The sequence below is a fragment of the Nyctibius grandis genome, chromosome 18, assembly GCF_013368605.1.
Source record: "Nyctibius grandis isolate bNycGra1 chromosome 18, bNycGra1.pri, whole genome shotgun sequence".
Classification (NCBI taxonomy): domain Eukaryota; kingdom Metazoa; phylum Chordata; class Aves; order Nyctibiiformes; family Nyctibiidae; genus Nyctibius; species Nyctibius grandis.
Genome location: NC_090675.1, coordinates 9,358,518 through 9,382,896, shown reverse-complemented (window position 1 = coordinate 9,382,896; position 24,379 = coordinate 9,358,518). Strand labels below are relative to the sequence as shown.

Genomic DNA, 24,379 nt, shown 5'->3' with positions numbered 1-24,379 from the left:
TATTGATTGACACTAAATGTTATTTTTCGTTCTCATAGGTGGTGTCATTTTGAATATTTAATATTTGATTGTGTGTTTGTTTGATAATTTAGTGAAGAAAATTAAGAACAGAAAATCATGCGTAAGTAAATTTTTCTAGAGACCCTGCAAAGGACTCCAGGATGTTAATCAATAATGATGCGTTGTCTTACTGAACATGGTAAATTTTTTGTATATTTAAACAGGGCATCTTGCTTAGTGTAAATCTTCGTGCTATGTGGTAACATAACAGAATAAAATAACGTACGTGGTACACAGAACCACTGAGCCTGAGCTTTCGACATCACTGAAATGGAGGAGGGAAGGATAGCCCTTATTACCGCTTGTGAGTAGTGTAGGCTAATCAAGGTACTTTTATTATTCTTTAAGTGCAATGACAGAGAAATGAATCCTTAGATCTGTGTCCTCATTCTGTTCTAGGAGAATTGATCCTGCTGCTAGCTGAGGAGATATAAAGGAGGGTAAAGAAAGACCATTCAAAAGGCTCATACTTTTAGAATGGTTGAGAAATAATGTCTTCGAAAAGAAATGAAATTTTGCAGCGTTGGAGAATCCTTGCTGTATGGGGTTCTGTTGAACAATTAAATTAAAATCCTTGATCTCCCCTGGCCCCCAACAAGTTGAAAGCATGTTATTGAGTTGTTACTGAGGCCTGATCAAAAAAGTACTTGACATTATGGATCTCAGCATTGTATCATTCCTCATTTAGGTACACAGCTTTTGGAGTAGAATTTATAAATCTAAATTATGCCAACTTAACATTGTGTCTCATTAATTGAGAGTGCTCAATAGCAAATGAGGTACGTAACAGCCATTACTTTGAACAGGGAGAGGAGCTAAAATAACCAGAAGGAAATGGTAGCGAGAGAAGTCTCGTCTAGGGATTGAAATGTTTGGGGTTTTTTACCTTTCCACCTTTGAAAAGATTGCCAAAGCAAGAGCAAGTGCTTGTGCTTCCACCCTTTTGTGTCCCAGTTGGTGGATAAAGCACTTAGCTAAAAAATGGGACTTTCCCAGGAAAGCATCATGAGCTGTCTGCAGACTCGTGATAGAGCAGTGTCTGTACTGCCAGGAACATCAGCATTGTGGAACAAGAAAGGACCACAAGTGTGACTTTTTCTGGCTGTTGCAATTTGTTTCTGCTGATTAGGTCCTAGGAGAATCCTCAAATGTATTTGTCCTTGTCTTCGTATTTATTTCAGAAAATAAAAAAAAAAACAAACATGCATATTTTCTGATCATGGTTTGCAGTGTAACGTGGACCTAGTCCATACTACTACTTGATTATTAGTGCTTCAACTCAAGTTACTGGTTTTTAGCCAGTGTGGTTTAAAAAACATTGGTAGAATGGTCTTACCATGCTCAGCCAAAAGAAAGGTATGACATAATCATAATTACTCATATGAGTGACAGGATTATTACCTGTAATTTTGTTGGTGCAATATGTATTAGAAGGTACATACTCTTGAGTAGTAGTCATGTAGTTAGCTACAGGTCAAGTCAAAATGGAACTGTTCAACACAGGTTTATATGGAAATAGTAATTGGTATCAATTATGCTAATTTAATTTTACCTATATCAACTTCTGTGATTTGTGTTTGGAAATAAGAATCTGTGTGCCCTTTTATCAAAATAATAATTTCCTGTAGGTAATAAATGTATTTATATCAGAAAAAGTTTGTACGTAGACCTTGCTGTATTTTTCTGTGTTTTCTAGCAGCAATGAGCTTCAAATTTAAAGTAACTAGATTTGGGTCTCACTGCTTTAAAAGTGTTTTTGAAGGGCCTTTGAAGTGCCTAAAAGTAATAAATAGCACCCTCTAGTTATTAGCCTAGGTATGTGCCTAGAAAAATGTATATTTTGGGAAGAATTTCAGTAGGCAAAATGTTAAAACTTATTTTTTCTGTTTCTTTGACAGTTGTCTTTCTGTGCATATCTTGTGTATTGTTTCTCTGCTGCATACTTATTGTGTGTACCAGTTTATTACGTTGAGGCATTTGAGGTAAACAGTTGGCATTTGTACTCCACTTCTCCAGAAGATTCTCAAGTAGCTTGAGCAAATCCAAAAGACAAGCAAGTGTAGTGTCAGAAATTGTGTTAAACTCTGTAAAATAAAACAGATATGGGCAAGGGGAAACACCCTCCTTTACCAATACTTAGTATGTGTTTGTACAGCTGGCAATTTGTGCTGCTTCGTATTCGTTGACCTAGAAGTAGCCAACGTTTTAATGTGTTCTTGGAGGGGAAAAAAGGTGTTATGGAAAAGAGCTGCCACATCAAAGCCTCTCCTCAGCTTGTAAAACGGTTTCCACCACTACCTTCCTCAGCCCTATCGGAACACTCAGCACTTTCTGCCTCTCAGAAGAAAGCAAGCCTTTTTATTAAGAAATGGCCTTAGAGTTTTATTTATATTAAAATGATAAAAGTGACACAAAGCGGTTGCAAAGATCTATATAGTTCAAACAAAAGTCCATCAGAGATGTAATGTAAATTCTGTGTAATGTGTCTTTATCAAATCAAGTCAAATGATTCAGCTGTTGCACAGAGTGAAGTACGTACTCCCTTTAGGAAAGTGTTACTCTGCGGAATGTTTTTTTAAATAACTAGATTGTAGTCTAAAACTTCATGCTGTCAAATGGCTTGTGTTTTGCTGGTCAGATCTGATGTTCCAAAGTGACAAAGCAAACTAAGTGCTTGATAATTGTTTGCACAATACAGGTTCTTGACCATTGTGGATGTTGTAATTTAATTTTAATCACACCTTCCCTTAATGTAGAAGGCTTATATTGACCCTTTTGTTCTTCAGCACTCTGCTCATATTGCTGGATTTTTCATTTAGCATGCTAAATAATACAGGGAAGCTGAAATAATTTAAAAATAGTTTTACAAAAAATCATTCTTTCCATTAAAATCTTTTTTAATTCGTTTTAGCACAAGCCCACCTTACTGCTGTGTGGACCTTTATTCTTTGCGAACAGGAGAGATGGTCAAGTCCATACAGTTCAAAACTCCTATTTATGATCTGCATTGCAATAAAAGGTAAGGATGTTTACTGTACATTCTTTCTGTGTTAGGGCATGTAAAATTTTGGTAATCAATACAATTTCTGGTGTCTGTGCTCCCTGACTTTATTATTTTGACTTTTCTGTAAGCAGAGACTTGGTTCTCCACTTCTCAAGTAGTATTTCAGTTTGAGTATGACAGTATGCTTTTCCAGTGGCTTTCATTTTAGAAGCACAATACATATTGCATCTGAAATCATTTAAGCTCCTTTCAGTTGTGATGAGAGTGAGCAGGAATTGTTGGGATCCTCTATCATCTACCTACAGATGGAGAAATGGGATCATCGAGAGTTTAAACAGTACAGAGCACGAAAGAGTTTGTCTCATTTCTTTGTGTTCCATTGTTCTGCCAGATATATTGCCTTCCTGCACATCCAAAAAATTCCTAGTCAGTGGGAAATAATGTTTCTGTGAGTCAAATAACAAAGCAGCATCTCTTAGTTAGGATAATGTCACCTAATTTCTCAGAGAAAATGGCTTATAGAAGGCTGAGCATCAGGTTGAAAATACCTTGTTTCCGTAGAATCATGAATTCAAATTTTTCTGAATTAACTTCAGATCTTCCTCTCTCCGAGATGCACAGAACTGAACACCCTTGTAGTTTACTGCATCTTTTTAAGACAGAAGAGAGAACCCAGGATCCCAATCTGAGGATATTGATGATCTCTTGGCCCTCCTGATGTGAGAATTTGATGTGTTGTGTGGCAGTAGCCAGCACGCTTGCATATATGAAGACCACAAAACAATGAGCATGTATTGAACTCATGCAACTAAGGGAAGTCAGCAGTGTTGGAGATTGGAGGGGGGAGAAAAAAAGATATTAAAAAAACAACTCTAGAAGCCACAAAGATTTTGTTAAACAGACATTTGTCTGTTGTTGTACCATCAAAACCCGAACATTAACGACTACATTAGGTCAAGTATAAGTTACAGCAGAAAAGTAGTGCTACTGAACAAACACCTTTAATACCACAACTAGTCTGATAATGAGGAGAATATTTTGATGATGTAAATGTTTAAAGTAGTAAAGGATGGTAACGTTTTGGGGTTTTTAAAATCCCTGTCAGTCTTATTGCAGGATGTGGGTATGGTTGTTATATCAAAAAAGAGTTTCACTGAAGTGGTCGAGTTGGTGAGTTATGTGCCATGAATAGGTCACTGTTCCTTTAAAAGCTGCCAGAAGGAGTTCAGTACTTATCTGTGCAACTGTCCCTTGAAAAATTTAAAGTTCCCTCGTGTACAGTGTGATGATAGTAAATCTTTCCAGTCTGGCCTCCTAGCAGAAGAAAAATCCAATTGTAAAAACAGTCAAAAGGCAAATCATCATTCAAAGTCTCTCACAACTAAGAAGTCTTTCCAGGTGCTAATGTTTCTTTTCCTAAGTGGTAAAAGTGGAAAAGCTACTTCAAAGCTGTGTGGCTCTTTCCAGGGTAGCTGCTTTTCTGGAACGTATCAGATTCTGTTATTATCCAAGGAAAACTCACTATTTCAGATTGAAAATACATTAAATGTGGCCAAAGGCAGTGCTAATGGCACGTTAACTGTACTATAGACTAATGGAGTCCAAAATTTGAATTTAAAATAAAACTTGAGGGGCAGAAGAAGGGAAAACTGTTTATTATTGATGTATTTATACTCTAGAATCATCCATCTGGTAAGTTTCATTTAGGCATCAGTCTGTCTTTAAAGAGTAGAAAACAAAAATCTACAGGATTGGAAAATATTACAATCAAATATACATAGGACAAGATGTTATTAACCAAAGAGTCCTGAAAGAATTAGAGATACAGAACAGTGCTTGTTGCTTTAATCAGCTTCTGTATCAGACAAATAGAAAGCAACTAGAGCTACACCAGCCTGTTGAAAAGGCTTCAGGAGTCATCTTGGGAACTACAGATGCAATTGACATTATTTGGCAAATGTGTTGGTAAAAATAATAGCAAAATCAAATAGTAGACACACAGATAAATCATGCCTATTGGAGGAGCACTAGTACAGTTTTGTAGGTGGAAATTATGACTCAAAACTTACTTATCTACAGGAAAACATCAGCAAGCATGTGGGTAAGGTATATATTTTGATTTTAATGTGGTCTTTCACCAGAGACTTACAGGTATTGAGCTCTCATGGGATGGGAAGGAGGTGTTCTTGTGTCTGAACAGTTAAAAATAGGAAAAAAAAAAGAAAGGAGAGGAATTAATGTCTGGTTTTCACATTGATGGGAGATAAGCATCACCCTTTACCCAAGGATGTGTGTTGAGACTAATGTGATTCATCATCCTTTTAAACATTATTCTGTATTGTAATATGCAATCATAATTTTCATTAGGTGTGTATTTTAGTCATTGAGAGATGCAATTAATTTTTTGCCACGTCATATCTTTACAATTAAAACTATTAGAACAGCATTTAATAATGCTTCATAGTGTCAGCAAATTAAAAAAATACTGTCTCACATTCTTCCTAATGAGAGAAGAATCAAATTCTTAATTGATTGTGTCATATTGCTAAATGTTCCAGATAGATAGCTGGTAGATTTTATCTGTTTATTTGTCAGCTTCCCAGGTGGCTCTTTCATTTTAAGAGTTTAAGAACTTGGTTTTTTGAATTCATCGATGTAGGAGAAGACGTATCCTAGTTATAAAGCGTTCAAACTTCTTCACTTTCCAAATTTGGCTGCTGTTAATTAAGACAATGCACTGTTTCATGGGTAGTTATCACGTGGCTTTTGTTTTGTTACTTTGTTTCAAGCAATGAACAGGTATTTTCCAATAAAAACGAGTAGATGTAGAAGTGAATTCATAAACATACACTTGTAATTTTGCTAATTGACACAAATCCTGCTTCTCTCAACTGTATTTGTGTGCTGATGTTTTTGTTATGAAAAAAACCCCTTCTTTTGGTAAATAAGATGGTTTAATAAATTTGCAATGAGGTGGGCAATGGGATTATTTCAAATTTAGCTGGTGTTCTACCGATTGTTGATTTGATTGTTATTTGAGTCATTGGAATTGCAAGGATCCTGAATTACTTTCATTCTTTCTTTTTAATGGAGCTTTTATTGCAGGAGGTATATCATAAATATGCTGTGTTGTTCTGTATCAGATCTGGGTACTTCCTGAAATGAAGGTTATGTGGTTGGGATGAGAGAGGATCCTCAATAACTGCCATGTGTTGGTAACCTGGCAGTTTATCACTGTAGAAGTTATATTGATGCTTTTGAAATAATTACATTTAGATATTGAATCTTTAAACCAATGCATTTAATGTTTAAAGTACAAATTCTGTTTCTGTGTTTTCAGGATACTTGTTGTAGTCCTGCAAGAGAAAATTGCCGCCTTTGACAGCTGTACTTTCACCAAAAAATTCTTCGTTACAAGTATGTAAAATAATCGGGTTCAGTCTTTTTGCTCTAGTTGTGGAGTGAGATAAAACAGATTTTTTGTTTGTTTTTGTTTCTAAATCCTCAAGGCAGGTCTCCATGACTTCATTTGGAGTTTCAGGAAATCTGTTCCTTAAAAAAACCCCCAAATGTTACTCTGTGAATCTTTGGCTCTTTTGCATATTTATTATTGCTGTAACTAATCTCATTGTTGTGAAGAGCACCCACACTGACATCCGTAGGTAACTGAAAAATTCTTTTGTTCATTTTGCCCAAATACATGCAGAAGGTTCAGGTTTTGAGTTTCAGGTTGTACGCAGAAGCAGCGGTTTGGAAACACATTGACAGCAGTCTACCTGCTTGTGATTGTTTGTTGTTCCTTAGGCCCAGGTACATTGTGTTTTTGGGGGTTTTTTTTATTTGTTTGTTTGTTTTTTAATGTGTCCTCACTTTAGCAGGCCCCAAAGCTCAAGCAGGTTAATGAAGTGTTGTAGTAGAAAAACTATCGGCAGGTATTTACCTGCAGGTACTTTTACATATATGTTGAGCATGAAGGAACTGTTTGCTCATGCTCCCCCTTATCCCTCTGTACCCTGTGACGTGCCTCTCACTAGGAGGCAATTGATTGTGGCAGATAAGGTGCTCTCTAAAAGCTGTTCCTCTGCTGTCAGTGTCCCTTTGCTGCCCCAACATCTGTAACACGGTAATTGATACGTTAGTAGGGAAAACCAGTATGTTTTGTGCTGCTTGTGCTCTGCTCTGTCACAGGCTGGGGTTAGGATTTGGATGTCATTTACCTGCTCCCAAGGTGTGTGTGTGTTGGCTGTGTAATGCTAACCACCGAGCAAGTATTTACCCCAGAAAAAAGCCAAATCTAATCTTTCCAAGCAGCTAGCGACTAGTGCTATTGCTTATCAATTAGAATCGCCTCTTAAGATCTGTAGATTACTGAGGGATCATAATTTACTTTGGAAGGATCAGGGTTTTATTGTTAAAAAGGAGAATCTAAAATTTCTTGGGTGTATTTTCAGTCACAGTTGGAAAAGTTCTAAATTATCTTTTTCATAAAAATCTAGTTAGGAGAAGCTATTTCTTACAATAGTTTGAAGAGAAGCAGCCTTATGCAGTAATATTGAAGTTGCCAATAGGTGTCAGTTTCTTCCTATCCACGGCTGTCAGATCCTCGGCATCTGCTGGGGTTCCCTGAGGAGAGCAAAGGGGAAACGACTTGCTTGTGTCCTTCTACTTCTCACTTTTATTCCACTAAAGAGAATTAGGGTACAAAAGTTGCTTTATTTTAGATCAAAAATAAAGAAAAACATCAATTAAGTGTATATTTTTACAATTCTTGTGCTTTTCTAATTCCAGTTATTGTTTCTTTGCTTGTTTTTTTTGTTTGTTTTTTAAAAAGATACTGCAATTTGTTTTTTAAAATTAATCCACTGAGCTGTATTTTAAGGAACAGGGATATCCTATTCCTAACTGTAACTTTCAATTTGCAGTGCATTTGCCTGGAATTTAAAGAGGATAAAATTAAAGCTTATGGAGATATTTACCAAATTATTCGAAAATCCAAACTTCTGAAATGTCACTATTCACCGTATATTTCTCCAGCTGTGTTGTGTTTTTAAGATGAGAAGCTCAAGATGTTCTCAGGCTTTGTTCTTGTTCTGGGGTTCCAAAGCTCGGTGAAAGACACCTCATTTTGTACTGGTGATTTTGGAAAGCTGCGGGACCCAGCAAACAGCTGGAGCTGCCACCACAGCCCTTCCCCTGTCGCCACCCCAGCTTGTCCGTGGCCAGTGACGGGGTGTGACTGGGCAAAAAGCCGTGTGCTTTTTTCCTGGATGAATGGGTTTCTTGGACCTGGGCTGGTGAATAGTTGCCCTGAGGATTTTGGAGCTTAGTTGTTTCACTTAATAGCTTATGCTATCAAGGGGGTGTTACGCTCTGGCATGTTGAAGGCTGCAGTAAAGCTTTTTTCTAAGCTTTCAGATTTTGTATGTGCTGAAATCTCTTCGATCTAAGAGTAGATCTTCAAAGGCTTAAGTTACTCTGTTTGAAATTTGATGTAAATGAGCTACCTAGTTAGCTGCATAGATTTTTGATAGTCAGCAAACTGGCCCGCAACTGGGCTCTTTTGCAGCGGTGGTGTTTTGGGTTTTGGGGTTTTTTTGTGTGTGTTTTTTGTTTTTTGTTTTTTGTTTTTTTTTTTTTTAACATTTAGGAAAGGGCAGTGTCAGTTTAAATTGGAAAAGTAGAAATCCCTGAAAAGGACGCTTGGCAAAGGTCTTATAGACTGCTTTATTTCCATTACTGGAGCATCCCTGCTCTGCAGGACAGTCAGTCGGCGTCCTGTCCAGACCCATCCAGATGCACCTCAGCTGGACAGAATGTCACTGACTGCCCAGAGAATTTTTCGTCATGAGGAAGATTCTCAGCTGTGTTATCTGACTGCTTTTGGTCAGAAGCAATGGCATAAAAGGTCAAAAATATTAGATGAGGATCACGAGCTCTTTGAAGACATTTCTGTTACTGTGTAAACCACTGTGTAGGAAAAGAAAATAATTTTTTTTCAAGATTTGGTGATGGGGAAATCGCACCTTCCATCCATATCAACAGAGTGGCATTGGGAGCCTTAGAACCTCATTGAGACATCTAAAAAGCAAGCATAATTAAGCAGAAGCTCTCGTCCATTTTGTTGACTGTTTATACATAGAAATTAAATGCAGAATGTACAATTAAAAACAGTGTCAGGAATCCTGAAGTTCGGTGTTCCTCAGCAATGCTAATGCAGCTGGGTTGCACATGAGTAGTATTTGTCTTGCTGTTTTTGTTTTTGTGGTTGAATGTGTAGCTTAATATATTGTTGTAATAAATATACCATAAAATATTCAGGATGTAGAACATGGTCAAGTTCATGCTGCTGTTGGTATGTTTAACTCCTTTATTTCCTGATTTTTCTTGAGCAAACTTGACATAGTACTAATATTTTTTTTTTTCTGCATGTGATTAGATGGAAATGTGCTGATTTGACTTGAATGGCAGAGAGCCAGCACGTTTTATTTGTGCCTTTTGTAACAAAAACTCAGTGTACAGGTGCTCCAGTCTTGGTGTGCGAATTTAAGACAGGTGCTTAAACTTGAAGGGAAAATACATCCTATAATATATCCTATAATCTACCCTGTGTGGTAATCTTATTTTTAAATGCCTGCTGAGGAAAAACATAGCATCAGTCTGCAGAGAACTCATGGCAGTAACTTTGATACAGTGTTCTGTTCTCTGCTGTGCTCACGCCTGGAGCCAGCTCCGTTTCGTTAAGAAATGACTTGCATCAAGGGGAAGGTAAAGCCAAACAGAAATTTTGCATCCTGTGCTGTTTTAAGTGCTCACGTGGCCAAACTTAAAAAAAAAAAACCTACAAACCTCATTTAATGCTTATAATACTTTGGTAGTCGTGAATGCAAAGGTGTGGATTTTTAATAGATTTTTAAATAATTAGGAGTTTTATTGTGGCTCACTTAAGAATTCCTTCAGAGCCTTTGTCTGAATACTGCATATGACTGATCAGAAAAGTGATGTACCGTTTTTTTTTCCCCCTGCTTTGCTCTAAACAATAGATGCAGAAAAGCTGAATTTCATTGATTTCTGTTACATCAGTGCTCCCTCACCCCTTCTCCAAAAATGCTTACTTAGTGGAACATTGATGATTATGAATATGGCCTGATGGATACTTTCTTCTCTGTAAAGAATATCCTTCCCACCCCCCGGGCCCTAAGTAAAGATTATCACAGATAACATCATGCATGTGGCATCATCTTTGTGTCCGATAACTAGTGCCTGTTCAGTTTCTCTGGCCCTTCCACTCCTCATATTGATATATTCTCCATCCATTATTCTCTAGGGATGAAGACAGTTATTGCAGCCATTAGCTGGCACCACATTTCTATTGATGCTGTACAGCTAGAGCCTTAAGAGGTAATTTTCCAGATTTTAGTCAGAGTACTTTATTGTATATAAAGTCTCAAAAGACTTGTCTAACCACAAGCCAAAAATTATTCCGTATATGTTAAATGCGCCCCACTTACACCTCTCAAAATAAATAAATAAATAAAAACCCCAAACAAACCCCAAAACAAACAGTGTTTGATACTCTAATCTGCAATTGGGATGTGGCATTCCTGTTTTTACTGACATTCACATGCAAGAAATAATATGGTGGTTCGAGTTTGTCACAGGTTTGATCTGGAAATCATCTGGGCTGCGTTGTACATTTTTGTTAGCTTTGTTAGAATTCCTTTTCCCTCATCGGCACACAGGGAGCAGTTTGATCTCTTTGCTTTGAAGTATAAACACTGGGTGTCTTATGAGGAGGTTTAATGCCTGAAGTTACATTCTTCAAGAAGTTCTGATTGTACATTTCCCTTCTCAGCTGTGATCAGCAAGTGCCGTTTGTCCTGGATACCCCACATGGTGTAATAATTGATAGGATTCCTGTGTCTGCGGAGGGAGACTCTTCCGTTTAGATCGAAAGTCCTTAAGGCAGGTGGGAAGCGGGTTCCTGTTTCACAGTGTTTTCCTGATCAGTGAAGAGAAGCCAAGTATGTTCCTGTGAATTGTATATAAGCAGTTTTTATTTTTATACCCACATACACATGTGTACACATACACCCACCCCTTCATGTAACTTGTAACCACTGAGAAATGTTGATTTGATCTTGCTTTTACTTTTTAACAGCATTGTTTATAAGGGCGTTTTTTTCCTGAATGTGGGAATCAGCATATTACTGTTACAGGATAATGTTGAAATACTTTTCAAAAAGGTCTTTAGGGCAACGTGGTAGATTTATGGAAACGAATGTCTTCATTGCTTACAGGGTGTTTTCCTATATTGCAGGAAAGTGTAAACACGTCAGCAAAATTGCATGAAGGCAGAAACACATCTTGGGTACCAGTTCCTTGTATCTATCGTATCTCCTGGGTTTGACAGTTTTAAAAATTATATGTAGAACAGGAAGTGCTGTTTGTTTCTGTGTGAGCTATTTTTATCTAAAGCACCCAAATCCTTAATGTTAAAGGCCAAAACAAAGCCATCTTACTCACATTGTCCTGTACAGGAACAACAACCTCTATAGTAACATTATTATTTGTCACTGTCCAATTCTCTGAACAAAAAAAGAAAGTAAACCTGAGATTAAAATATAGTTTGTCCTGAAATCTGTCAAATTTGTGCTAAATTAAACAACCAAGCCTAGTAAACATTAAAGGCCACAGATATTTTTAGTAATAGCTCTGGTATTGGTCTTAGACCAGGGATAGAATTGACAGGGAAAGGAGGTCTCTGTAATAATAATAATAGGAGTAATAATAGCAATAATAATAATAATGATGATCATAAATTAAATCTGTGGTCCTTCCCCAAGCTTGTGTGAGGGAATTCCGTTCATCTGATCGAGGCTGGCGCAAAGCGCAGCTCGTTGCAGTGCTGGGTCTGTTGTGAAGATGATGTCTGTTACAAATATCACCCTACATATAGCAGTTGTGGCATTGCTTTTTCACTTTATTTCCAGATGGGGTTTTTTTAGTGTTTTAGTAGTGATAATGCCACTATGATTTAAAAACAAAAAAAAAAGAAAAAAGAAAAAGGCCCTGGATGGCGAGCATGATTTCACAGTAGGGTGCATCCTGCTGGTTTGCTCTTCTGCTCAGTTTTTATGGGTGATACTTAAACAGAAGGAAGTACAAGAACAATAGAAGAGTTTTGGAAAGTATGTGACAGTGTGAGAGCAATAACATTTACATAGGGCCTTTCATCTAGAAGGAGCCCAGAGGAATTTATAAACAGTATTGCTTTATACAGTTTATAAACAAATAAATTTGGTTTGCTTGGTGATGCTAAAAAAAAAAAAAAGCCCAAACAAACAAAAAATACTAGATAAAACAACTTATATGATTTGTTTTCCTTGGAATAAACAATGCTTTTGCAACAACAGTATCACTCTACCCATTATTTATTGTATAGACCCTTGCTGTGCTCTCTGGCATGGATCTGTTTTCTGGCTGCTTTGGATTGCAAGACTTAAGAATGTAGTTTTGTAATTTCATTACTATAGAGAGCTGTATATTTCGTAAGACCTAGAAAAAAAAATTATTAATTGATTCTAAGCTACATCCAGTGACTGAAAAGTAGCATAGCTTTAGCGGGTTATTGTAGCTATTTATTTATTTGAAAATACACAATACCACTGCTTCACAGATTTTTAAAGTGATATACGGCAGATACCTCGAATGATTAAAAGCAAATGATTTTGGTTGAAAAGAGGTATGTATTTTGGAATTTGCTGAGAAAACCGTGTTTAAAAACACTATACACTTATGATAGCATATGTCATCTTTAATTAACCTCTCCACACACTGGAACAGAAAAATCTTTGTTTATCCAGTAATCTGCTTTCTCAGTAAGGTGTCACTTAGTTTTGCCTTTGGATGGAGGTTGGCCTCGGAGATCTCTGCCCTGACCAGCAGGTCTAAGATTTTAGAATAGTGCTGCCCATACCCCATATTGTGTAAACACTCACACAGAGAAGTAGCTTGAAATAAAACTGGACAACACTAGTATGCATTCCTCACAGATATAAGGTGTCGAATATCTGTTAAAAAAAAGTTACAGTAATTATGAGGATAATTCTTATAACTGATACCAAAAAAGGATGAGTATGTATCAGTGCAGAGGAAATCAGAGAGAACTGGGGAAAAGCAAGCAGTGCAAATGATGGAAAAAGGAAGTTTTCCTATTAAACTGGCAGGATAAAAAAAGACAGAAAAGAACAACTTACTAAAATGGTTTTCATTAAAAAGTAAAAACAAAGTCAAGATAGAGGGGATGAAAGCCGGGTGAATATCACAAACAGATTTTTTTTTTTATTTTTTATTTCTTTTTCTGGACTATAAAAATAAGTGTAGAGAATAAGAGTTCTTACAATACGCGGTGAAATTAAAAAACAACTGGTAGTGTCTCAAGATAAGCATGTTGGGAAGCGTTTGAAGAAAAGCAATGTTCTGGATGCTTCTGATTTGGCTTTTTCATTGCGTTTTAGCTTTATTCTTTCGCACGTTAATTTGCAACAGTTTATGGCATGTCATTTTACAGTGCGTTTTAGTGAGGTCTGAGAAGGAAATCTAGCTGTGCTCTGGGTGAGGAGCCGTATTCAGTTGTGGGTACATCGTTATGTAAACTGAAAATAAGTTCTGACTTAACTGAGACAAGTTCTGACTGCTAGCATCAGATTTTTCTAGAGAGAAATCTTGCCTCCTAGTGCGTATTTAGGCCTGAACACTTTGCTGTGATAAGATCGTCTTTAGCTCTTCATTCACAGAGCCATTCAGGCTGTGTAGGATGTTTCTGAAGAAGGACCAAGCGAAAAAATTACAGCCTTAACTATAATAATGCTCATTTCTGGGGGAAAATTTGTTATTAAAGTACTGCTCCTCCACCTCCATTGCTTTTTTTTTTTTTAAATGCATCATGTTGGTCTGTATTATATTTGGTATATCTGCAGCGTCCCTTAGAGCACATGCATCACCCATACTTCATGAATGAGAAGGGCACATATATAGAACACATCCGAAGATATTGATTGGACTTGTACCAGTGTCTTGGGTAACAGAGATGCCCAGCTCTGGTCCTCCTGCAGGACTGAGCTGTTGAAAGCTTCGATGTCTACAGACTTTCAGTTGCCTCTGGGATTCCAAAGGTTGTGTGCTTGGATGTGAAGTACTGAACTGCTGAGATATCAGGAGTCCCTGCAGTGTTTAGCCCCCAGCTCTCCATCCCATACTGGGCTTTGAGTTTATATGTGTACTCATATATGTATATATATCTTTTTTTAAAGCTTTTTTGTTCATGAAGAAGCTGTGGAGCTTGATGAAGAGCTGCCCCAATACAAACGGTCCAAGTTTAAATAGTGACATGTTTTGTGATTTATTGGCTTAATCTCTTATTATAGCTGACGTGACTTTTGATGGCCCCGTTCCTCTTAACAGTGTTTTCCCGATGCGCTGTTTGTTTAAAAGCTAAGTGGGAGGAGAGGAGTGTGTTGCTTGTCTCTTCTTGGCTCCTGTCTGTATTCACACTGCTGTTACTGAAGCTAGGGGATGAGCTTTTTAAAAACAGCTGAAGAAAAGGACTGGAGTCTTAATTTTCTGTAGGAGCACAGACCAATGGAAAGATGCAGAGTCACAGAAGTGGATATTTGTGTGAATTTTCAGAATGAGTAGAGGAGGTGCTTTTTATTGTTATGGGCATATGGATATGAATCTCTGAAGGGTGGTAGAGATTTTCATAAAAGTAATTGAAAGATAATGCAAAGTACACATTCCTTCACTCATTAAGCAAATGAGTTATGTTCACTCATTAAGCAAACATTTGTACAGCACTTTGGAGAACTTTAACTTCTAGGATTTCTGTACTCTGAGTAAAACCAAATACATAAAGTCAGCAGAGCAACGAGTAGGCTAAAACCATCTTTGAATCCAAATAATCACAAACTGTATGCTGCTTTTAGATTATGATTTTATAACTGGGTTATTAAAAAAAAAAAAAAGATGAGAAGAAACAGAGAAATTGCAATGATAAAGAGTTTACCTATGGTACCATTTCAATTGCATCTTGGAAATGGGAATACCAGGGCACAGAACATGAGGTTCCAGGGTGCTGCCCATGAAATCCACGGCTGTTAGCCAAGTCCCTGTCCGGAGGGAGCCTAGAGCCCATTTCTCACTCTTTGGTGTTGCTCAGGCCAGCACCAGTTGGAGTTCTTGGGCATAGGAACTTAAGTTAGCAGAAAAACTTGCACTTCAGTTCAGACTTTCAGAATAGTGGTTTTTTTACTTCTGCCTTTTCATAGCTTTTAAGTAGTGCATTTCCTCTGTGTCATTATAAAACACACAGGGAGAGAGTACCTGTGTACTTAAAAGCATTTTAGATAGTTGCCAGTAGGTTTTCACCTATATTTTTGTGGGTGATAGTCCCAGTGAAGCTTATTCTAAGATCAGATGTTTTTTAGTGTTTGCTTGATTTGCTGTACTTTTGGAAGGACTTTCCCCGAGTGATCTTTTCTTGGATGACCTCTCCATGCTGTCCTTAAAACTTGGAAACTTTGGTCTTCTTGACAGTTAGTTCTGCATTCTCATTACGTCCATTCCTATTGTAAACATGCTCAAGTTGCTGCTGTTGTTGCTTAGAATGGATTTTTCCTCAGTTGTTTTGAAGCTTAGGAGAAATAGAAGTTAATCTTTAAGAGCGTTAGGCTGGGAACGATTGGATGGCCGAGCTTGGTAGGTCACGCTGCGTCTGCCTTTTCATTTGCCTGGTAGATGATGTTCTGCTGACTCCAGCTGTTTTTTTGGAAAGCAGAAAAACAATTTGCTTTTCCTTCCCATAAAGTATAACCCTTTGTTTATCCTTGTACTGCTGCAAGTTTCCAAAATGCAGAGACTTGCAAAGAAAAGAAAGGGAGGAAATAGCTCTTTTTTTACGCTGTTTTTCGTATCGGAGAGTAGAGTTTAGTACCGAGCTGAATTGTTGACCTCTGTGGAGGTTATTATTAGAATTGGCTGATTTGTGTGTGGAGCTGTGTCTGACTGAGTCCAGTTCATGGAACAAACTACCTACAGTGGGTTTGGTGAAGACAGCTGCAGTTTTTCTAAGTTAACTTTACTCTTTTTAGTTCATTAATTTTTGATTTGAAGAATAATGCTTTTTTGCAGTTCTTCATTTACTGCAGTTCCCTGAAGTAATTGAGAACAGCTCCCTTTTCCAAGCAAGATGTTTCTTTTTGTTACCAGTTGTTGGACTGCTTGGGTTTTGTCATTACAGTGTGTCTGTTGGCTGATACCCCGGTTGTTTTCTGCGGTGAGGATGTTACGAGGTGCTTGCAGAGCTTAGGAAATGCGAGTGACTGTTTCTAAAGTCACTGTAGAGATTTATATGATGAGGGCTATCATGTGACAGCTCTTAATGCTATATTTTCTACATAAAAAGGAAGAAAAATAAAGTTTGGGTGACCTGAATGTCTTCACTGACCCAGATAAGAATTGCCGAAGCAGAAGTCAGCATTAAAACCTTACTGGTCCTGATCTATAATGTCATCGGAAGAACACGTTTGTATTTACAACCTGGGGTTGTATTTACAACCTTTTTTTGCTTGCTTTGTTCTTTAAGAGGCTCTGGCTACCCGCATTTTATGCACTTCTGGAATGCAATAACAATTGTGGCATCATCTCTTCAGAATTCGTTTTCCTTCCTGAGATCAAGGCAGTGATAAGGCCTTACAAAATATTCACTTGGTTTTGCTTTCCTGGCCTGAGATGGATTTAATTGGATGAATTGCTGCTTTTCTCCTTCCATTGCTTTATGACCTTTGAAATAGCTTGCTGTGATCTTTCGAATTTTGCAATACCCTCACTGCTGCGCTCTAAAAAATGAACTAAAGAGCTGTTTCTCTTAGACAGCATGAACAGTGTAGCAGCTGTTTCTACATGTGCCCAACAAAATGCCATCAAATGTGTCTTTAAGGGTTGTCAAATGCCAGTTTAAACTTAGATGCACGTGTTCTAGCTGACACCCTCCCACACACCTTTTTCACCATTTTGCAAGTGTTGAAAATAATGCTATTAAATTTTTAAAAATCTGTTGTCCTCACTAAGTGTTCTGGACTATTTTGGGGCCTGTTCAAAAAGACCCTGTTATTTGCAAAAAGACGGCAGCAAATAGGTTTGCTTTTTCTCACTGTGGTTGGCAGATCAGCATCAAGTGCCTGACACGAGACTTTGGGGCAGGAGAAGCGTAGCTGGCTGTGACTTTTTTTTTTTTTATTTTTTAATATGTTGCTTCTCAGAATGCAGTGTAGGATTTTCTGCAGTAAATTGCAGTTGTTGGTTATATGTGTTCTTCTAAAATATCGTTTGCCTGATCTCAGTGCTCCTTCAGCCTGTGCTACAGGATCCTTTAAATGAGACACACATGTCTAAGTTTTTAAACATTTTGTTTCTTGGCCAACCAGTGAGAGAATATGAATTACTAAATTGTCTATATTAGCCTAAGAACTGATGAAAGTGGAGATTAACCATTCGCTTGATAGTCCCCTCCTTGCCCCCACTCTCTCCCCCCTTATGCAATATTTCTTTTTTATATCTGAGTTTTAGTGTAGTGGAACAGATTTAGGTCTAGCAAATAACGTTATGCGTGTGGCTGAAGGCCTTAGATTACGAGCTTAATTATGAGGACTCAAGCTGAAATCTCGTCATCAGGGCCCTAATCAGTAAACAGTTTTGTGGCTTCATCCATGTGCCTTCAGTGTCTGCACTTTGACTCTTACCTTGACAAAGGGTCCCACTGCAATCAGCCGGCTGGAACCACGCAGCGCGGACGCTGGCAGCGCCAGGGCTGGAACGCTGCAGTTCAGATCCATCAGTAGGATTTGAGAGCTGAACACAGGCAAGGGTTACGTGTTAGTGTAGAAGGAGCAGCCGTCCACCCAAAGAGCTTAATCTAAAATGATGAAAAACAACGGAGGGGAAACAGGACATGGAAATAGGACAGTGGTAGCAATCAGGGTGAGGGTCACCGTGCTACTTTTAGGTGACTTAAGCTTTTCATTTATGTTTAAGCATTATCTAACTGTTTTCAATAATCTAAAATTCTGGGTTTTTAATTTTAATAGTAAATAGTGTCATATTCTTGGTGGTTGTTTTTTGAGGGGATTTTTTCTGTGTTTGTTGGGTCTTTTTTAACTCAGACTTTATATATTAAATTGTATTTAACATGGGCCTGATTCATTTTAAGCCTTGCCATGTTTTCATTCACAGCTATTTTCAGAGGCTTTCTGTTATAGGTATTTTCACCTTTTCATCCTCAGGAATAGTTCTCTATTTTATATTCATATTTATGCATGTATATATATCTCTTTTTAATGATAATATAAAGGTAATGAAAAGCAAATGAACAATGGAAGCTTTGCCACTGAGTTTAAAGGTATTACTAATTCACTCACTGTGTAATGCTAAGTGTGTGCAAAAGTGTTTTGAGAGGCTAAGGGCTTATATATAGAATTATTAAAAACAAAACCAAAAGCACAATACACCCTTTCATACCACAAGAATCTAGAAGAGCTTGAAGCGAACTGAAACTGTTGACCAATAGAAAGACATCAATCAAATAAAATTAAAATGTGAAGATCGAGAACAAATCCAGTCAAACTTTTAAATACCCCCCTCACCCCACTGTATCAAAATGGCATTAAAAAAATGCAAACATAAGGAGAAACAAGTATTTACACATAATTAACTGTTCAAAATAGCTCATCTGACCACAGTCTTATCTTTAGGAACAAAAATGCAAGCATGTACTGAGTGATATTAGCAACTGAAAGATTTTTGTTTAGACTTTTTGTTTTCTTGGCAATAAATAAAATTCTTTGTAAGAAGTCATTAAGATATTTCTTAATGTTGCCTTTTAAAACTTTTCAGGCTGCTATCCTTGTCCAGGGCCAAACATGAATCCTATTGCTCTTGGAAGCCGTTGGCTTGCTTATGCAGAAAATAAGGTAAGGAGAGGTTTAATTTCAAAAGATACTTATCTCTGGTTCTATCAACATGTGTTTTCAGTGAGGTCACTCAATAATCAACCCATTTTGCATTTTAAAAGTTTAAAGCACTTTGTATTATAGACATTTCTGAAAGGTAGGCAAGTGAGGATTCCTTAATTCTATTTGGGGAAACTGAGTCTGGACAGAGCCAGTGGGTTTGTCTGAAACAACACAGCAATGCACTTTGTAGACTGGGAAATAGCATTAAAATGCTCACTTTTTAACATCTTTGCTGAAAATGTTAGGCTCCAGGAAAAAAAATGGAAGTGTTGAAATAATTTTTCTTATTTCTAGAGGCAAAAGAAGAAAATAGATCCCAAGTAAAAAAATCACTCTTTTTATGCAGCCCTAGGCCGGAGAAGTGATTGTGTATTTAAAGCTTGAAGTGTTTGAAAACTTTAAATTCAGCTTCTAATGCCTTTTTATTTCAAAGCAGATGTTTTTTCTCCCTTCCACCTGTAACTGGAATAGCTGTTTCTAGAGCTGAACCAGAAATTACCAGAGAGGCAGAGTTCAGAAATGTGTTTGTTGTTACATCTTTTCAAGCAGAACTGGATTCTCTCCAAATTCAGGCCTGCCTTTCCTTTAATGCCACACCTATGCCGTGGTGTAAAACTTAACCAGTCAGCCTGGGATTTAAAAAGTACTGCTGCCAAAAATACATGCCACTGATCAGGAAAAGAATTATATCACAAAAGGAATTTGAATGGCTTGTATATTCCTGGGTATATTCACTGTGGACTTCCCCTTTCTCCCTAGTTTAGTTGTTTTTATTTACATACTTAAATATAAGCAGGAAAGTCTGTAGAAACAAATACATCTTACAGTGATTTTTAATTTTCTCTTAGCTAAAACAGTTAAACAGGCAACGTTCTGTGTGCAAGCAACAAATATCTATGTTTTTTTTTTCCATTTTATTTAGTCAGAAGCACAGATCCTATTGTTAGTCAGGGTTCAAAGGCAAAAACTGCTTTTGTAGGTTGATGGCAGGTAAAAGAGTCTCGTTTTGATTTATTAGTTTTGAAGGGAGGCAATACAGAGTAAACCCCATGTATGTTCCTTTAATCTATTAAATGTAAAATTTAAAGTAGCTCTTTTCCTTTGTCATTTCTTTGCTTGCTAGTCATAAAAAGGAGGGGAAAGCCACACTCGGATTCTTAGAATGTCTGATATTTAATGTTACATATACATGGCTAAAGCTTTTGATTATATTTATTTAAATTTATTTGTGGTATTGCTGCCAGACCAAAAATCCCACCATTTCAAAGTTTATGAATTCTTAGTGACTACTCATCTTGTAATTGAAAACTGGAGTTGAGTACGCGACAGTCTGGGTGGCACCCAGAAGATTATAAAAAGGGGTTAAGTGTCTCAGCAGGGCTTTTTGCTATTTGTAGGAAAAAACACACCACTGTACATGATAAATAAGAGCTATGGTAATGGGTTATGGGTTTGTGTAGTTTAATAGTAGTTACTTGGTTGCTGTCTTTCTTCTTGTAGCTGATCCGATGCCATCAATCCCGTGGTGGAGCCTGTGGAGACAACATTCAGTCTTACACTGCCACAGTCATTAGTGCTGCCAAAGTGAGTACATCATCTGCTGCTGGGAGAGGTTATCATGTAAGGTAATTATTAGGTTTCCCTGCTGAATTGTGCTGTGTGTCATCGCCCCCCCATTCACAAAAGAGGAAAACACAGGAAGAAACATGGTAGCATTAGCACTGTGCGTGTGGTCCTGATCCTGCACATCTGAGTGGCCATTGTTTTTCACAAAGTAGTCCTGTCCTTCTGAACTGATTCTTTTAAATTTTATTTCTTACAAACAGCTATTCATATTAGTGACCCCTGTTATAGGAAAATCATAGTAAAATGGATTTGTGTAATGGCTATTCATAATATTACAAGTTTACATGATTAGAAATGAACACTGGGAATTATTAATCTTTTAGCATCATAAAAACTGACTTTACAAGTGCTTGGTGCTTTTTGGACTCCATCACACTAGCATTACGTGTTTTAATCTCTCTGAAGGATGACAGCGCAGTACTGGAGCTAATTAATTCTCTGTCAGCTTTCTTTGAAGGTTAGAGTTTATTAATGACTGTTTACATATAGGTTCCACTGTCTAGTTTTCTTAGTTCAGATGACATTATAATATCCCTCTGTTTTCACAGAAATGTCTGGGTTTTTATAGTATCAAAAGACGACCATGGCTTGGAAAAATCTTAAACGAGCCAAAAAGTATGCAGAACTGTTGTTTTACTATTCCCCCCCACCTCGCTCCTTTCCTTGAGGACTTGCCTGCAACATTTTGCCAAGTAATTTCTTTTTCTCACACACACACACACACACACACACACACAGAGTGAGTTTTGGCATTGTCTGGCAAACTTCGTGCTGATTACAAGCTTTCATTGTAACCACCAGCCTTTTCATTTCTGATACGCACAACAAAACAAATCTAATAATAGGAATTAAATGACAGCACAGAACAGAAAGCTCAGCGTCACTGAAGAAAACAACAGTTACAAGAACCCACAGAGAGACACAGGGCATGCCATCTCATGTAAAAACAAAACATAAAAACAAACATATCCCATCAGCATAGCTTTGGACAATCTCACTGTGGCTGGAGAAGGAGAAAAATCACAGTTTTTTACATTGTTGAGGGGAACCTGAATTGCTGTTCTTCTGAAGACATCTGAAATTTCCTGTATCTCTGCATACTTTCACCATCAGAAAAAAAAAACAACAAAAAACAAACAAACAAACAAAAAAAAAACACACAAAAAAAGGAGAGGGAAATCTCCCCAAACTCCTTCAATCTCAGCCTCATTAACATGTTTTTTATAGCACAGATAAGTTTGAAAAACCAACTGGCTTAGCATGATCAGCCACAGTTATATCAGATGTGTAAAATCTTACAAACAGGTCACTGTACTAACAAAGCCAAGCCTAGTCAGGACTGAAGAACAGGCCAAAGCTTTCTTAAACCATACAAAGGTTGCTGAAGCATTCCAGTAGGCATTGAAGACTAAGCACTATTCTAATTTTTTTTTGATAGACTAAAAAAAAATCTAAAAAAGGAGGACGTCTGTTATAGCCCTAACCCCCAAAGACTGTGGATAACTGGGTTTTAAAGCCAGAAATGACCAAGATGAATTTTGACCTCAACATCATAAGAAAATTTCACTGAGTATTCACTGGCAGTTCCCATCAATGACAAAGGAGCTGGGACAGTGCAAACTTTAACCTATTTCATTTAGAATGTATTTGGTCTGTCGAATGTCTAGCATCAAATTATAAACCAAGTTCTTCTCACCTCATAACTTCTTTAGTTGATTCTTTCTCCATATCTTTTAATCCTATAGTGGTAAAGTGATTTAGCAAAGGCTGCATCTGTTTTCTCTTGTTACCTGATAACTTCTTAATGAGTACTAACAGCTTATGTGAGAGCAAGGTCATTAGCTCTAATGGATAGAGGGGACAGCTGATATGGCATGGGAAAGGTTAAAGATTACCAGAGAAGTTTTTGCAAATATACACATAGCACAAAGAAGTAAGTGCCGTAATGGTTTTGTACTGATATTTCTGAGCTAATGGCCTCGGCCACATCTTTGTACACCTATTACTTCTCCGTAGTCCTGCAGTCACAGTCTGCTCTCACATGTAACTGTAAATCATTTTGCTAGATAAGCATGTTAATTTTTTTTCTAGAGAGCTATAAATTTATACTTGGCACTTTGTTGTCCAATTTCTCTAGTTATAATATTAAAGATATTTTCTAAAATAGCTCAGTTACAAGTCTGGGTCTTTTAAATTGTGTAGGTATTTTGCCAGATAGTACTTCCATACTGATTTCTCTTTCCTGCTGTTATAAAGTACCAGTGCATTTTATACAATTTTAACTACGGGCCAGAAAACTGCCTTGTCAGTTGTTGTACAGAAAGTGCCTGTTGAAATGCGTTTTTGTGATGGCGTTGGGTCTCTTTTAGGTCTGTTCCTCGGATATCGTTATCTGTTTTGTGTACGTTTTTCAGTCTTCTGCATTTGCCACTGTTAAAATTTGTTTTATTCTCATTTGTTGTATCTGAGTATAAAAAGAAATAATAAGAAACAAATGGCAGGATATTACTAAAGACTTTAAACCCCAAAGACATTCCTAGGATAAAGGCATGGCTCGATTTTAAGTGGTAGTATCTCCATTAGCATTAATGGGGTAAGTACATCAGCTGAGGCATCTCAGAGGTTAATCAGGCTTCCTGGCTGGATATTGCCATCAATACAGTGTGGCGCCTAATTCTGTTGGCCCTTCAGAGGTTTTCCTGACAACACACTAACAGACTTTGTGTAAGTCATTTCCTATGAATTATTAAACCAAACGTTTGGCTGCTAATTGATGAACACTAATGTGTTTTCTAATCACTGCAGTTTGAGATTTTAGCACTAAACAAAGCAGTTGCAATTGATTTGTGGCTGCTTCTTGGTTTCAGCCTGTGATCTGTACAGTTTTTTTCCTTTTCAATTTAGCAGGCAGCTTAGCTTGTCTTTTTAGTTAAGAATTGGCTTGTTATAGTGTCATTCCGTTCGGATCTCTTTTGCTATTTCTTATTTATATTGCATAATAAATCTGCTCAATTCTTTATAGGCAAATAAGGCACAGTCCTTGATTCAAGGAGAAAGTATTTAAAGTTGTAGTTTGGATTTTTTTTTTTTAAACCTATATCTCTCCTATTGTGTGTACTTTCCCACTTTCTCCAAATAACATGAAAACAATCTTCCGCATCTTTAGCTAATAAAAGCTGGTGCAATGAATATGTTTTCAAACCCACGTCTGGGAAACATGCAGAGTATGGAAAGTCACATTATTTTTAATGGGATGTGCATGTACTTTCTACAGAGTTGTCCTTTCTAGTACCTTGAGGATGGTGGTTTTAATTTTGCTGGGTTTGAGTCCCATATTCAGTTTTAATGCTACAAAAGGCATAATTGCTGAGAAACAAATGAACGTGTCTGTCATATCTATCAAAGGCCAAATTCCTTGTCTCTTCCACTTGTGCAGAAGACACAACTATTTCAGCGTTAGCCATTAGGGGCTATAAGTATTTCTGTATGTACCACTGCCCTCCACACGCATCCATCTTGGCTTCATCAGTTGATTCTTCTCACTCTCCGTGCTTTGGACCTCTTGGAATAAGTAAATAATGAATTTAAAGAAAGAAAAAACTGTAACATTTGGACAATATTA

The 24,379-nt window shown here is 37.3% G+C and overlaps 1 protein-coding gene across 7 annotated transcripts in view; it reads left to right on the top strand.

Annotated features, from left to right (window-relative positions):
- BCAS3 (BCAS3 microtubule associated cell migration factor) overlaps positions 1-24,379 on the top strand; it is a 344,583-nt gene that overhangs the window by 43,395 nt on the left and 276,809 nt on the right. For all 7 annotated transcript variants that reach the window (XM_068415391.1, XM_068415388.1, XM_068415389.1 and 4 more), the window contains 4 exons: positions 2,972-3,079; positions 6,405-6,481; positions 19,013-19,089; positions 20,632-20,715. In XM_068415391.1, coding sequence (XP_068271492.1) covers positions 2,972-3,079; positions 6,405-6,481; positions 19,013-19,089; positions 20,632-20,715 — 346 coding nt within the window. The remainder of the gene's footprint in view (positions 1-2,971; positions 3,080-6,404; positions 6,482-19,012; positions 19,090-20,631; positions 20,716-24,379) is intronic.